Source organism: Cynocephalus volans, chromosome 5, assembly GCF_027409185.1.
Source record: "Cynocephalus volans isolate mCynVol1 chromosome 5, mCynVol1.pri, whole genome shotgun sequence".
NCBI lineage: Eukaryota > Metazoa > Chordata > Mammalia > Dermoptera > Cynocephalidae > Cynocephalus > Cynocephalus volans.
The window spans coordinates 23,805,200-23,820,779 of record NC_084464.1 but is presented as its reverse complement, the minus strand read 5'-3'; the positions used below and the strand labels follow the sequence as shown (position 1 = coordinate 23,820,779).

The window sequence follows — 15,580 nt, the reverse complement described above, 5'->3', positions numbered from 1 at the left end:
CTCCAGCTAATAAGCTAAGTTAAAACTGTATTTAACCTTCATGGTCTCCAGTTTGTTTATTTGTGCAATTGTGAAAGTCACACCTCTGGACTACTTCTACGTACTCTAGTTGGTTTCAAAAAGGTGTGTGAAATTTTCTGATATTATCTAAACATTTCTGACTGATCATTTCCTCAGCTAATCAGCATTTTTACCACTATCTATATTTCTGTGCCTGCAGTATGAATCTCCCAATTCAACACGATAGTTGCCATTTCATGTTTCATTGCCTGCACATGCATCAATACTATGTTGTCCCTTGGACTGCCTTTTAAAAATCCTCATTGTCATAGCTAAAGAACGGATCCACTCTGTCCGAGCAACTAATTGCAGAGCCCAACACAGATAGACACACATCCCAAGTCTCTACTCCATCTGTCCTGGAGGAAGCTGACTTTTGAGGGAAAGCCAAAGTGGGTCTGATGGCCCGGCAATCTCCTGAAAGTTTCAAAGGAAGTGACCCTGCTGGAGAGGCTGCCCTGGTGACTGTAGCTGGAGGTTCCAAGGCTTCTGGATACATGGACATTGGCGCATTTTCAGAAGCACAGTTACAGCTTGAAAGGCTCTTAACCTCTTGCACATTGTCACTGTATTTCAGAGCAGGTGGCTGGTAGGCTTGGTAGGACACTTTGGTGGTGGTAGTGATCACCGTCTGTAAGGCAGGGGCACCTGGTGGGGTAGTCGTGAGGTACCTGCAGGAAAGCTCTGAGTTATAACAAGGGTGAGGGGCCATGGTCTGGAACTGCCCATGGTCAGTCCTCTTCCCAATACCAGGTTTTCCAAGCACTGGTTTCCAGCCATGTTGTTTACTAGTGAAATCAAAGCCTCTCTCATAGCTGCTGTATGAATTGACATTATGTTGTAGTGGGTTCAGATGAATCCATTCTGCATCATTAGGGACACTGGTGGAATCTTTATAAAGGGTGGGACAGGAGCTCAAACTTGTAAAGCCAGGGCCTGCCAATTCATAGCTGCAAGCTGGCCTGGGCAAACAGATTCTTGGGTTTGAACATTTTTGAAAGGGGGTCATTATGTCCCCTTGAAAGGTGGCTGGGTCACAGGTAGCTTTGTAAGCATCAGAGTTTGGGAAGGAGGGGTAAGGCTGCCCTGGAATAGGGAAACCGGTGTCAGTAATTATATCAAACAGTTCCAAATTTTCTAGGGGAGGTATGTTGTTGAAATGTTCACTGTTGTCTTGATTCTCTCCTGCCTAAAAAAACAAACAAACAAACAAACAAAAAACAAAACAGACATATGGTATGTAAATTGCATGGACACCCTCACTTGTAGTAATAGCCAACCAAGTAAATAAAAAGAAACTTCCAGTTGGTGGGCTCTGTGCTGTGAATACCGCACTGCTCAGGGACATGATTCAGGCACGTGGTCCTGGGGTTGCTAAGCTTGAGCTCACTCGGGCACGACAACCACACTACTGAGTGAGGGGTCCAGTGTAGCCAGGCAGGATGGGTCTGAGTGGGAAGTGGTCCTGTTCTCACTCATACTGTTTTCACAGTAGTGTAGATTCAGGAGTCACATAAACCTGGGTTCGAATCCTGCCTCTGACCGTTACTTATAAGTTACTTAACCTCTCTGAGCTTCAGAGTCCTCATTTTAGAAATGGGGTTTAATAATAGTAACATCTTCATAGGGTTTCTGTGACCATTAAATGTGTGAAATTCCTAGATATGTGCTTGATACGTAGGAAGTGCATGAACAAGGTCAGTTTCTGTTATCCTCACATTACCACTCTGCCTGCTTGGCACGCTTTTGTTGAAAGGCCAAACCAGACCAAGTAACCCAAAGAGATGTTATCTGTTCCTGTGTAAATATGTCAAGGACTGGCTCAGGGGTGCACTGTTAACTCCCTGTTGGTATGCACAGGTTTCTTTATTGCTGTTGGATAACTGTCCTTGTAGAAGGATGTCAGCACACATCCTGACTTGATTATTACTAGTAGAGGTCCTTTGTTGTTTGTTTTTAGGAAGGGATTAGAAACCTTACCCAAACATTGACTTAATATATTGTTAGAGATATATAATTTTCATATAAAATCAAACTGTTGTAAACATATAACATTTATATTACACATAATCAGTCTATCTTGTCCTGAAATGAATACAGACCCCTGTGGAATGCCAGCTCTCCGTTACCTCGGATTCCTGATTTCTCTTTTTCTGGGGCTGGTAAAAAGAGGCCATCTGTCTCTTGATGGCACTTCTTCTAGCTTCCGTCTCTGATTTACTCTCTGGTCTTGGGTGATCATGAACTCCCTTAGCCTGCATTAGTGAAGAAATAAATCACATGTTATTTATTCCTCTAAAGGAAGCTGGCAATGTTGGCCAAAAATTTATGATGCCTTTCCCAAGATCCCAAGTTTTTGTTCTTGTTTCTAAAATGACAGAGAAAAAATTCTTGAACAAATAGAACAGCATGAATAATAGACATCTTAAAAGATCACCCACAATCCTTTCACTGTATTAAATGAACTATGACTATACCTTGGTTCACTATCTCTGGACCTTAAAGAACACAGTTGGTGAGTGAATTCCTGGGCTTCTGGTAGGTCCCTGGGGAGCTCCAGCACCTATTTCTGGCCACTGGAGCTGTAGTTTGTTTGCTTTAGAGCTGCCAAGGCACATCGCAAGCAACTTGGTCTCTAAATGGTCTGATGAAAAATATCCATCACATTGTGTTCTCAGTTGGTTAGAGCAAGGTGCCGATAACACCGAGGTCCAGGTTTGATCCCTGTACTGGCCAGGGAAAACAAAACAAAACGAAACATGTGTTCTCACCCACCTACCTGAAAAAATATCGCGTTGCCCTCAAGCCGCCAGAAATTGGTTACAGGGTATCCGCTGTGCCCTCGACAGGGCATCAACTCCAAAGCAGAGTGACAGTGGGGGCACGCTTTCTCTGCAAAGCCCAGAAGAAGAAATCATAGCAATGCCTCCCCCAGACCCTTCTGAAGGAAGAAAGGGGACAGGAGCTGGGGACAGAGCCCTCCCGGGCCGCGCCCTCACGCTGCTGCTTGAGGCGCGCCTTGTCGCAGATGGCTGGCCGCAGCTGCAGGCGGGCGCCGCCGGGCAGGGCGCAGGCCCGCGCGCACAGCACCACGCCCAGGCACGACTTCTTGAGGATGTGGCCGTGGTGGTTGTTGGTGTTGCGCATGGCCCAGCCACTCAGGTGGCGCCGCGCCTTCTCCTCGTCGCGGCTGTAGATGAAGCGCACGTAGCCGTCGGGCCACTCACAGAAGGGGTCGAAGTGGGCCGGCTCCTGGGGACGAGCGCAGGACGAGGGATCAGCTCTGGGCAGCCCGAACGCACCCCTCGCCCTTGACGTTTTCTACGACCAGCTAGTACAGAAACGAGTTCTTTTCACACCCAGAAATGTTGTACAACCCATAACTTACTCTGTCACGAAATGTCACAGTCTACGTTTGCCTCTCTGGCTAATAACTGTTTATGTAGCTCTTACCTTCTAGATGCTGCAATAATTCATCTAGCCTTCACAACACGTGCAGAAATTTGAACCATTATTATTATCCACATTTTATAGGATATGGAAGTCAGAGAGATTAATTAACTTGTCTAAGGTCACACAGCCAGCAAGGCCTGGCTCTAGGTAGTCTGACTCCAGAGCCTGTGCTACTGAGCACTCTGTTACACCACTTCTTGGTGTGTTTAAATGTTCAAAACATTTTCAAGTTAAGTATTGAAGTGTCAGGACAAAAAGTGACTGGAAAGCTCTATCACTGAAATGCAATTTAACTTGTAAGTATATTTAAGTCAGTGTTTTTTCTTCAAAAGCTCTTGATTCTCTATCCTAAACCTGTCAGTCACATCAGCAGTGATACCCAAAGCACCCTCAGAGAGGCTAGAACAGCTTCCCTTCCTACTCCCAACTTAGCTCTCCGAGTTGAAAAGGTTCACAGTAGATGAAGGACTTAACCATAACAGTAAACCTTGAGCCTGCCCGGTACTGGACTGCTCCCCAGAGCAATATGGGACTGTCATTCTCCTCAAGAAAGCCACATGGATGAAATAATGTTATATCTACGATACTGAACATTGCTTTAGTGTTCATATTTGGTGGTCTCTGTCCATTTTATGCATTATTTATACTGCAATCAATGTCTTTCGTGTATATAAGTGTAACGTAAAATTATCCTATACTGAGCACTTACTATTTACCAGGTATTCATCAGGGCAGTGGTCTAGAAACCAGGGACCATGGGCCAAATCTGATCTGCTGTTTGCTTTTCTGTAACTTCAAGCTAAGAATGGTTTTTACGTTTTTAAATGGGTGGGGGGGAAATCAAAAGATGAATTACATTTTGTGATACATGAGATTTATATGGAATCCAAATTTCAGTATTCATAAAAGGTTATGTTGGAACACAGCCATGTACATTCTTCTCTGTACTGTCTAGAGCTGTGTTCACACTGCAATGCTGAATTAAGTAGTACTGGGGACAGAGACAGGATGGCCTGCAGAGCCATGTTAGGCAATATCTGCAGTCCTCACAAAAACCTTGCAAGATGGGCATCCTTCCTCTTATTTAACAGATAGGAAAGTGGAGGTTAGCTAGATAACCTTCCACAGTGTCATAGCTGGGATATAAACAGATTTGTGGCAGACTGGCCCCAACTAGCTTTACCGGTGTGATAGTCAGAGGAGTATTATCACAGCAGTAAACCATCTGTACCTCCTCCCCATTTCTACCACCCAGGAAAATTAAATTGAACATTTGCAAAGCCAAAGTATTATAAGTTAGACAATTCAGACTTGTGTACATCGTTAATATTGCATATTCTAACAGTAATAAGGTTGTTTTCAAAACCACAAGGATATTGTTGAAATCATTGTTATTACTAATAGGCATTATTTATCTTTCCCCTGAAATATTACAATTGACATAAATTAATACATTGACTTAAGATCAAGACTTAAGGTAACTCAAAAGTGAAATATATAATGATGTACTACCACCTCTAAAGTTATATTAAATGCAAATATGTTTCTTTCAAAAGTGAACATTTCAACTTAAGGATCTTAGTAACAAATTGACGATTTTCCAAAAGACAGTACTTCTTTATGACTCCCATATAAGGGTATAGACTATGTTCCCTTGCCTCACACCAGCTACTGAGGTAGTTACACCATAGGCAAAGCCATAGAGGCTGTGTTTTTAAATAAAAACAATAGCAGAGGATGTCCAGGATTGGATTTCATTTGTTCAAATGTGTTGGCACATGAATGTGTACACACACACACAAAACTGTCTGACAGTAGTCCTGGACAAGAGTGTGAGATAATTATCTAGTTCCACCACTTGATGACAAGTGAGTAGCCTGAGACTAAGGCAAATTCAAGGACTCTCCCAAGGTCATATAGCCAGTTTTGTTCTCTACACTGAGCAGCCAGAGCAGGACCATGCTAACTTTCTCCAGTTCTCTTTCTATATCCTAGTGTGTCTGTCCCTTTTGAGATATCACATGCATTTCTTAAGAACCAGTCTCCTAAAAGAAAAATAATTCCTATTTATATAAGAAGTCTGGAAAATGCTGAGAGATGAGCCATTATTGTGTTATTTAGATGTGACTCTTCTAAAATGCAAGATCAGATGGATTCTCAGGAAGATGTACGTGACTGAAGTCAGTGAGAATGAGACTCACTCGCTGTACTGGGGTCCACTTTCACAAAAATGGCACAGCACAACTCTAAGGCAGGCAGCCTTTAAAACAAACAAGTGAGACAAACATGCTCCAAAATGTGCTGATTCGAGAGTCTACACACCTTGCTAATGAACTGTTATTCATCTGAACAACTATCTGGCACATAGTAGATGCTGAATAAAGGCTAAGTCTCTTATTCCTGTGCCAACATTGCAGGAAGTCCACCTTTGTAAATATTAGGAAGCAACTCCCATTCTACCGCCCACCTACACCCAGGAGTTCAAAGTCATTCCTCAGTCTTGACCCAAACCAGTATGACCAAGTTCATTCCCTGGACTTGGCCCCAAACTGCTTTGCTCCATTAAAACAAAACAAAAACAAATTCACCCTAAAAGAATGATGATCTCCTTGACATTAGGAAAGAAATAATCATTGGGCGCGTTGCCCTCCTTTGCATGACTGTGGGGCCTCCTCTGGGCAATGGAGGATGTCAGAATAAATTGCTCAAGTCGAGCTACTTGTTTGAGACTCGGGTCACCTCCATTCATAATCTGATTTCACAGTTTTGCTGAGTGAGAAGCAGTGGTATTTATATTTGCCGAGATTTCCCCTAACTTTCCCATGGGTTTCAAGTAGAGGTATAAGGAGAGAGGTACCCGATTTCCACCTCAGTTAAAGGAAAGTGAAGGGACCAGGTGTCCTGCCCTCACCTTACTACTGAGAAAGTGGAGCCCGATTGACATTGCCTGCTGCCCTCGGTGTTTTCAGACAAGAGCAAGAAAATTGCTAGGAGATCTAAACTCAACTAAACTCAATTGCTAAACATCTCTAAACTCAACTCTGCATTTCGCAAAGTCCAGAGAAGTTCCCTCTGCTTTTGAGGGCCCCCCAGCAGTGTGTTTGTGGTCTGTCCACAAAGTTTCTGCAAGAACTGGGATGCCTTTGCCCCTTCTTCAGATGGACAGCGCCACGCGTTGCCCCCACACACTCGATTTCACTCACCTGAGGCATCTGCGGGTCGTTGATGTCCCAGTTGAGTTTCATCCCGTAGGAGCACACACGGCCCTGCACCGCGTCCGCCGGCATCTGCTCCACGTCGCTCAAGCTCTTTGCCCAGACTCCTGAAAGAAGAAAAAACGAGAGGTGTGCGAGGTGACTCTTTAAAAATATAGTAGGGTGTGTGTGTGCACGTGAGTGTGTGTGTGCACGTGAGTGTGTGTGTGTGTGTGTGTGCACGTGAGTGTGTGTGTGTGTGCGCGCGCGTGAGTGAGAGAGAGAGAGAGAGAGAGAGAGACACCGTTGACAAGTCCAGAAGCTGAGGACGACGGTTATGGCCTCGGCCCCCCGTGCTGACAGGTCTCACCCAGGACGGCAGCGGCGGCGTGTGACAGCTGCCAGCAGGTTTAAGAAGATACCTGTCCTGCGGCTCCGCCTTCCGTCGCCTCGCTCGCTGGCGCCCACGCTCCAGGGCCCAGTCACCCCCCCCCCCCGACAGAGCCGAGAACGAAGGGGGGGCGGTTCAGCTGTCCTTAAAGTGAAGGGAAACTGAGGCCAAGATGTCGGGGATGGAGGGAGGGGAAGGCACGTTGGAACGCCTCGTTTAGGTCGAGAATCAACTTTTTTCTAACCGCACCTGGCCGGGGCTTTCCAGCAAGTCCCCTGAGAGCCAAGACTCAGTTCCAGGAGAGCGTGGGGACCGCACGTGGGACCCTCGGCCCCCGCCGCGCGCCCCAGCCTGAATAGCCCGCGCGCACCTCCCGGTCTGGGGCCGCCCCCTTGGGCCTCGGCTGCCGGCGCTCGCTGTGGCTGTCGCGCGTGTCCGGGAGTCTATCTACGCTCGCCTGCTGGGACGTCCGAGGGGGCGCCAAGAGCTTCCGTACGCTCCCGGGGCTGCGGAGGGATCCGGCCCCGCGGGAAGAACGTCCTGGAATGTGAACCCGGAGGAGGTGGCGGTGCTGAGCCCGGGGTAGGCGAGGAGGGACGTGCGCTCTGCGGCTCGGCTCGGGCGCGGAAGCCGCGCGCCTGGAGCTCTCCGCGGCCTCGGCGCCTCCGAAGCTCAGCTCCGAGATCTGCTGAGTAAGGGGTGGGATTCGGTGTGTTCTCGGTTGTCACCTACTTAAACACAACTCTTTAAAATTTGATATTGTCGTGGAATGTCACAAACTCGTATTTATCCCGTGACGGTCTTGGGAGGCTTTGGGGAACTGGAGAACCCTGGAGGGGGAGCGGGACGCTGAGGGCTCCCCAGGGCCATCTACGGCGACTCCGACAACCGAACGCGGCCTATAAAAGAGACCGATTTAAGCGACTGAAGTCGCTCTGAGGCCACCGCACGGCCGGGTCCTGGGCGGCGAGGGAAGAGGAAGTGCTGGGATTTATTCCCTGCGCCTTCGTTCTGCAGGCCACACCTCCACGCCCGGCCGTAGCCAGAGAAGACCCGCCGGCCTCTCGGGCGGGTCACTCGCAGGACGTTCCGAATCCACGTTCCTCCGAACCCAGAGACCGGCGCGCCCCCGGCCCCGCGGAGCGCGCTCGGGCGCAAGGACGGATGCTGCGCGGGACCGGCCGGGACGGCGCCCTTGTCAACGCCTCTCACAGGTTAGTCTCTTCCGTTGGCAAGAGGAGAAAACACAGGTGTGTCTTAAGCCTCCAGTCTGCGCAGAACAACGCAGGAAGCGAGGGGCCGTCCGTGCTCTGGGTCCTATTACCGCCCCAGTCGAGGGCACTCGGGCTTGCTTAGAAACGCCGATCCCACAGCGAAGTAGGTTTCGGAGCAGCCTGCCAGTGGCGGGGACCAGCCAGCGCTGTCCGAGGGCGGGGAGCCACGCCGGCTTTGGGCGGTCGCGTCCTCTCCTTCCTCTAGCGTTAGCTGGGCCCTTCTCCCAGACACAGGCGAGAAGTCCTGGCAGAAGAAGGTGGTGTGTTCGTCGTCCAGCCTCCTCTCGCACAGAAGTTCTCTTCTCCCGAGGGGTCCTGTCAGTCAGTGTCTCTGATTTAAATCACTCTCAAGTCATCGCCAAGGTCGGGTGGGAACAGAGATGTGTCTTCACCCGCTAGTTTCATCCTGTTAGTCGAGGGGGCAGGTCCCCGCAACTCCTGTTGTTCAGTTGATCTTTGTGTTTGTTTTGTCTTCCAAAATTAAGTTAAATTAATGACGCTTCTTTTTAAACATGATATTTCGTGAAATGTGATAATTTAAGAACATTTATATTGTAAAACGCTTTAAAAGTAACTTCAAAAATAGTCATTTAAAATTACCTCTGAGAATGTGTAGAAATTAATTTCTGGTCTAATTACTAACTTTTGTTAGACTATTTCTTGTTTCTGTGCTTTGGGAATGTTCACAGAGAATCCTAACCCCTCAAAAATATAAATAAGTTTGATTTTTTAATGTTAAAGGCAAATCAGTCGATTTCTAGATGAATTCTGGTGTCCAAAGAAACAACATAGAGCCTTCACCATATTTAGCTTGAGAAGAATTAGAATATATATTACAAGTTGCCCTAAAATTATGTATGGATACAACATGCTAGTAAAAGAAGCCACTGAAAGTGAAAATATGACAAAGAAATAGTATGTTGTCTATTATGTTATTTTTTATTTCTCCTGGAGATTTAGATGTTTTAGAACAATAGTTTGGAAGGTTGTACTTTTCCCCCAAAGTCTGAAAATAATCGATTATAACGTTTTCTATCAAATACTAAGAAAACATTAATCTTTTTGCATTCTCTAAAATAACCTGCATTTACACTGCATTTTGATTACTGCTTTTCTTATCCCTCAATACTTTCCTGCACTAAATTTGCATCAATTCAAAATACTTTATATTCACAGATTTTCCTGCCTTGATTACTATTTCAATATTGCAAGGGTCCATTAATTCAAGAGGAAAGGAACAAGCCTTTGAGTTTGCTAGGTTTAGATTAAAATAGGCAAATGAATCAAAGTATATTTACGTCACACTTGCCAGGAAGTGGATATGATGAGCTTTGACATAAGCGTCGTTGTGAACGGGCTGGAGGTGCCGTTCAAGTCCTGGGCTTACTAACAGGGATTCGGTTAGAGTATGTTTTGCCTTGATGTAGACAAGTACCTTGTGTCAACATGGCATGAAATACTTAGCATCCAGTTATAACACAAGGCGATTTTTATGCAAGGAGTGTTTGGATTTGAGAGGTCGTTTTGTTTTAGAAAAATCCAGTCCAAGTTATTTTTGCCACCGTGTTCACATAAAAGGCCACCTACAAGACTCAGCCTTACTTGTCAGGTTAAAGTGGGCAGAAAACAAGCAAACTGTTTCCTTTGTTTTTTAAAAATCCCCCTGACGAAGATACTTAAGAATGAACGACCAGGAACAGCTTCTTTTGTAATGTCAGGAATGGATTCATAATTTTGGTACAAGTGCGGTTCCCATGAGAAAGTTCAGCTTGGGTCTATACTTATCGATGGACCAAAAACAGCTCCTCGGGCTGTTTAAAGTGAAGAGAAAACTCGATTGGCTTCTGCAAAGGGGCCCCTGTCAGTTTGGAATTTCTCACGTCAAGAAAGTTTAAGGGACTTTGTCCGAGTCCATTGTGTCCTCGCTCTCTCGTAAGGTGCGCGTGCGCGCGCCCAGGTGGCCTGACCCGCGTGCGCTAGTGACTTGCACGCGCTGCTCGGGTCTCAAGCACAGGGTCCTGGTGGGTCGCAGGGGCAGGTTCATCCATCCGAGTTCCGGGAGAAGATGCAATCCCACCGCCGCTGCGACGCAGTCCCTCGCCGCAGCGCCCCCCGCCGGCCCGGGTTGCCCCGGCGCAACCGCAAAGGGCGGAGCGCCCTGGCCGGAGCTTGCGCAGCGTCGGGCCGGGAGCCTCGGCATGCCGGCGGTGAGTGATACCGGAGGAGGCCCCGGGCCACCTCTGCACCGAGCGAGGGGGCGGGAGGGCATATGGTCCTTCGGGCTCAGCGGGCTTGGCAGGTCCGAGGTGCTCGCCCCGCGGGCGCGGAGTCTGAACGTTCGCCGGGTCCTGGGCTGCCCCTTGAGCGCTTCCACCTCCTTAGGTTTGCTTGGAGTTTATGGGTCGCTTTCAGTGGGACAAGAGGCAGAATGGAAATCTGGTCCCTCGCTAATAAAGCGCTTAGGGAAGAAGGAACCAGAAAATTCTTTCCTGCCTATGTCTGTTACATTTCAAACATCGATTCCCCTGATGCAGGGGTTGGTTTTCCTTTTGCGATGTTAGGTGAAAGCAGCTCAGACGAGAGGCGCAGCCGATAAGTAGGTTGCTCCTGAAGTGTACAGAGTGACTACTGTGGACAAATCTGAGTCTCCAACCTATTTTCAGAAGGAGAAGCCCAACTTTGGTAGAGTCAGGAGCTGGATGAAAGGGGTGGGGGACAGATAGGGACTGGGGGTGTGGCCTCAAGTGGAAGCAGAGTCCAGGTGTTGTAGAGAAGATCTCTCAGCAATCAGAGGACTTCAAGGGTGGAGGTCTGGTATGAAGGGGTTGTCTCTGAATGTTCACATTGGGCTCTATTTATTCTATCAGCTGAGTCTGTTTCCCAGTTAGTTTGGAATTCTGCTGTGATTTTCCCAAGTGTTGAGTAGGCCTCATGGAACATCTGTCAACACAAGTCCAACATTGCACCCTCCCCAGCACCTGACTAGGAGTAAGAGGTGGGTTGTCCTGTCCCGGGCTGGGTTGAGAACCCTCAGTCCTTCTGCACAGCTGTACCCCACTTTCCTCTGCTGAAGGTGAGCTCGTTATTGGGCTTGACTTTCCCTTCTTGGTTCCATTCTTGTTTAAAGTTAGGCTCCATTTCAAATTCATTAAAGAGTGTAATGACACAGCCACTCACAACATCTCCCTGGAAAGTCATCAGAGCTGACCACGGCTGGTAAACGTGCTGACCTCCTGTCACTCCTCATCCAGCGTGAGGAAGCTCATCACCTCCTCCTCTTTGCTGGTTGTCACTAGATCCACGGACGTTCGCTGGTTTTACTGAGAAAATCCTGACAGTTACTGAGATTTTCCAGCCCTCTCCTGAGAACAGTCATGGACACAAGAATCACGTTGTCCGTCTTGTGAAAGTTGAGAACATTGATTGTGGCTCCTAGAGATGGTTCTGGTGCCTTTAAGAGTTGGTGTGGATGAGGAGACTGAAGCCTCTTTTATTGCCGTGAGTCAAGTCAGGGGCTCGTTTGGAAGTGCGGTATCTTCTGGATGCATCCAGAGAGTTCTTTGCTTCCTGTTTTAGGTATCAAGGAGAATGTCAACAATATTGGGGGAGGTTCTGGAATGATTCTGAGTAGAAAATGGCTGTCTCCCTGGTGTGTGCTCGGAGGGTGTCCTTGAGGCTCCCTCAGGTTGAGGGCATCCCGTACTCCAGGGCTTCATGTGTTTGTCCTCATGGCAAGTACTTTGCTTCCATAGCCAGACGGACACCATGGACCATGTAGGACCTGCTACGACAGGCTGTGGTCACGGACCACTGGAAAGTGGTGAACTGGCTCATAGTGGAGTGAACAGCAATTCAATGCTAGGATAGGATGCCCATCATTAGGGGGCAGGCACTGAATTTTAATCTTTTTAATAATTACGTCTTCCAGGAACCCCCATCTGCAATTTTAAAGTGTCAGCCAAGGCGAAAGGCGCCCATCCCTCCTCTCCACAGGCTATTTGCTCACTGCAGATGTTTCTTATTCCAGTCTTACCACAGCTGCCAGACAACAGAACAAAGAGCTTAGACAAGTAGGTCCTAGATCACGTGGTGTACTTGGGTTGCCAAAGCCAGAATCGACTCCTCAGTGTGGTTTGCAATCTTGGCAAACCCTGTCTTATCTTAAAATGGAAAGTATATTCTTCAGGAAGAGAAAGGTAAATGATAAAACAGAGAGGATTTCAGGGAAGCATTGTTCTTAGGCACCCACCCCGGCCCCTTGTGCTCAGGAGGTAGAATGTTGTCTTCTGCACGAGTCCAGCTCCGGCCCAACGGGCCCCTCTCTCCAGGGCTCCAAGCCCTTCCCTTCCCAGATGTCCAGGCCGGGGAGAAGCAGTTCTTGCTGACCAGGGATATGCAGCAATACACTTCAGAAAGACACGAGGTAATTACTGGCCAGAGCTCTGCATTTTGACAGACTTCTCTCTTCCCAGACTGAACATCTGGATGTGGCTGCTCCTCTTCACCTTCCAGCTCCCTGGAGCTGCAGCCCTCAGACCCTTCTCGACCCTCCCCTGTGCTTCACATGGGGACAAGCGTCCAGGGCAGCACAAGTGGCAGTCCCCCACTGTGCTGGACATTTTTTACTTCAATGCAGGTGGCGGCATGGGGCAGCCACACCTGGAGGCAGCAGCAGCTGGACTGGGATGATGCTGTGTCACTGCAGCCCTGTCACTGTGGAGAAGTCCTTCCTCAGTGTGATCTTCGGGCTCCTTGTTTATAATGCTGGGGACACCCAGTGATGGCCACCTCCTCCCAGGCTGGTCTGAATGTGATCACATGGTGCAGAGCAGGCTGGGAGCTACCAAGGACTGTGCAGAGGAAGCAGTACTTTGACTGAAGAAGTTGGCCTGGCAAGTGGTGCAAAGGGTCCTGGCCTTGGATACAGGACACCATGGTGGTGAAACTGCTGATGGCACAGGCATGTGCCCTCAGCATGCCTGAGTTCACGTGACACTGTGGCAGCAGGTCCTCTGCAGGCCTACAGCACCTTCTCCCCAGACAGGGGCACACACACACACACACACACACACACACACACACATACACACACACATACATGGATAGACATCTCTGCACACCCACACCTATGTGCACACCCACACCACTGCACTTAACACCTACAAACACACAACCCTGCACACACACACACACCCAAAGACACAAACCTCCACATGCCTCCACACACTCACACCTGCAGACACACGCCTGCACACACACCTGTGCACACTCACACCTCCACACACACACACGTGCCTGCACACAGGGCAAGAACAGGAAAGAGGAACACCACAGTGGACACCCACTGGGCATCTGGGTGGAAGGACTGTGTTTTTAATGTTATTCTTCATTCATATTGAACTACTGATTTACTTATAATCATTATTGTCTTTGTAATAAGTGCCTACAAAAATTGAAACCGGGTAATGTACTTTACTTAGTAGGTGAGTGTTTAGTGGATAGTATTTAATGTGATGTTAATGTTTATATAAACATAAACTAATGTGCATATTAAAAATATTCACATATCACGTAAAAGAGAATAAAAGGTTTTGAAAGTCCCACCCAGCAGAGCTACTCCTCCTTCATGGCTTGGTCACATCTCCCAGCCTGTCTCTCCCATTTGACTTCTTTTGTCCTGTGTCTGTCTTTCTCATTCTCTCACCTGAACAGTCATTTACATACAGGTGTGTATGCATGTTGACAACACATAGATGTTTTTCAACATGAGACCCTCAATACAGACTGGCCTTCATGACATGTTTACATGACAATTTCTGTGTGCAGCTCAGCAGCCACTCAATTTAACACCCAGCCCCTCTAGAAGATGTTAGAGACATGGCCAGCCACTTGCTACCTCCACCAGTGCTGTGATGAAAACACTTCAACAGAAATCTTGAAAACCTGGGCCATTGTGGTTGTGGAATAACCTCCCCAGATTACCACTACTTGGCAGATGGACACGCGTGTTCACTTTGATAGAAGTTGCTGAGTGGTTCCTGAGATGGGGTATCTACGAACATGTCTCCCAGGACATCCGCTGGCACCTCTTCTCCCACATTCTCACCAGAGCTGGTCATCACCAGACGTACAGACCTGCCCATCTGATGGGGCAATGACATCTCAATAATATGTAAATTGTTGTGTGTCATCATAAGGGATGTCGTGGATGTCTGACATTTACTGGCCATATGAATTGCTTCCCTTTGGAACTGCAGGAATATATCCTTTGTCCCCTTAAAAACATGGATAAATGAAAACTCTTTGTACCACTAGGATGCATATTACCCTTTATCTGTCCATGAAGAATTTTCCAATCTGGGGTTTGTCTTTTAAGCTTTTGACATTATTCTTTTGTTTTGACCAGGAAAAGTCAGTCTTTACCTCTGTGGCGTCTGGCTCTCCAGTCATTCAAAAGTAGTTCCTATTTCAAGAGTATGACAATAATAACTATCACGGCTCTGTGTTTCTATGTATAGTCTTTGATTTTTCTGTAATTTTCCTCTTACTAAAAACATAAAATAAAAATTAATCAGTTCCTTCTCATATTATGTGGCCAGACACAAAAGGCCACATAACATATAACTGTACTGATAGGAACAATCCACGATAGGTAAATTCACACACACAGAAAATGGAGTGGTTGTCAGGGACTAGGAGAGGCAGGATGGGGAGTGACAGCTTAATGGCTACAGAGGTGATGAAGCTGTCCTGTCACTAGACAGAGGTGAGGGTTGCACCACATGAGAAATGTACTTCATGCCACTGAATTGTAATTTTGAAAATATTAAAATACTTTATTTTATACAAGGGATATAAGTGAAGAGAAAAGATGATAAAATTTGAGGAGAGGCAGGACAAAGACAAAAACGAGGACAAGCACAGTGGCAGGGAAGGGGAAGGACAGCTCTGGAGTGGGGACTGGTGAGGGTGTTTGTGGGAGCTCTGGAGCCAGGGCTCGCCTGGATGCTGGCATTTCTTCTACTTTTGATGTTTCAGCAGTGGTTAGGTGAGCTTGCTCTGGCTCTTCCTCTGGCTCTGGTTCTGGATCTTCCCTTGGCTCTGGCCCTGTCCCTGGCCATGGCTCTTGCTCTGGCTCTGTCTAGCTCTTGCTCTTGCTCAGGCTCCGGATCTTGCTCCTGCTCTTGCTTTTGCTCTTGCTCTTCCTC

General features: G+C 47.5%; 1 protein-coding gene across 1 annotated transcript; it reads right to left on the bottom strand.

The window, feature by feature from the left end:
• Positions 1 to 310: 310 nt before the first annotated feature.
• On the bottom strand, positions 311 to 6,800 carry LOC134378399 (chorion-specific transcription factor GCMb-like). The gene is made up of 5 exons (XM_063097476.1): positions 6,717 to 6,800; positions 3,060 to 3,312; positions 2,840 to 2,952; positions 2,190 to 2,315; positions 311 to 1,249 (listed from the first exon to the last, which is right to left on the bottom strand). Exons 1-5 carry the CDS (start codon positions 6,798 to 6,800, stop codon positions 311 to 313), a joined length of 1,515 nt encoding a protein of 504 aa, XP_062953546.1.
• Positions 6,801 to 15,580: the final 8,780 nt, after the last annotated feature.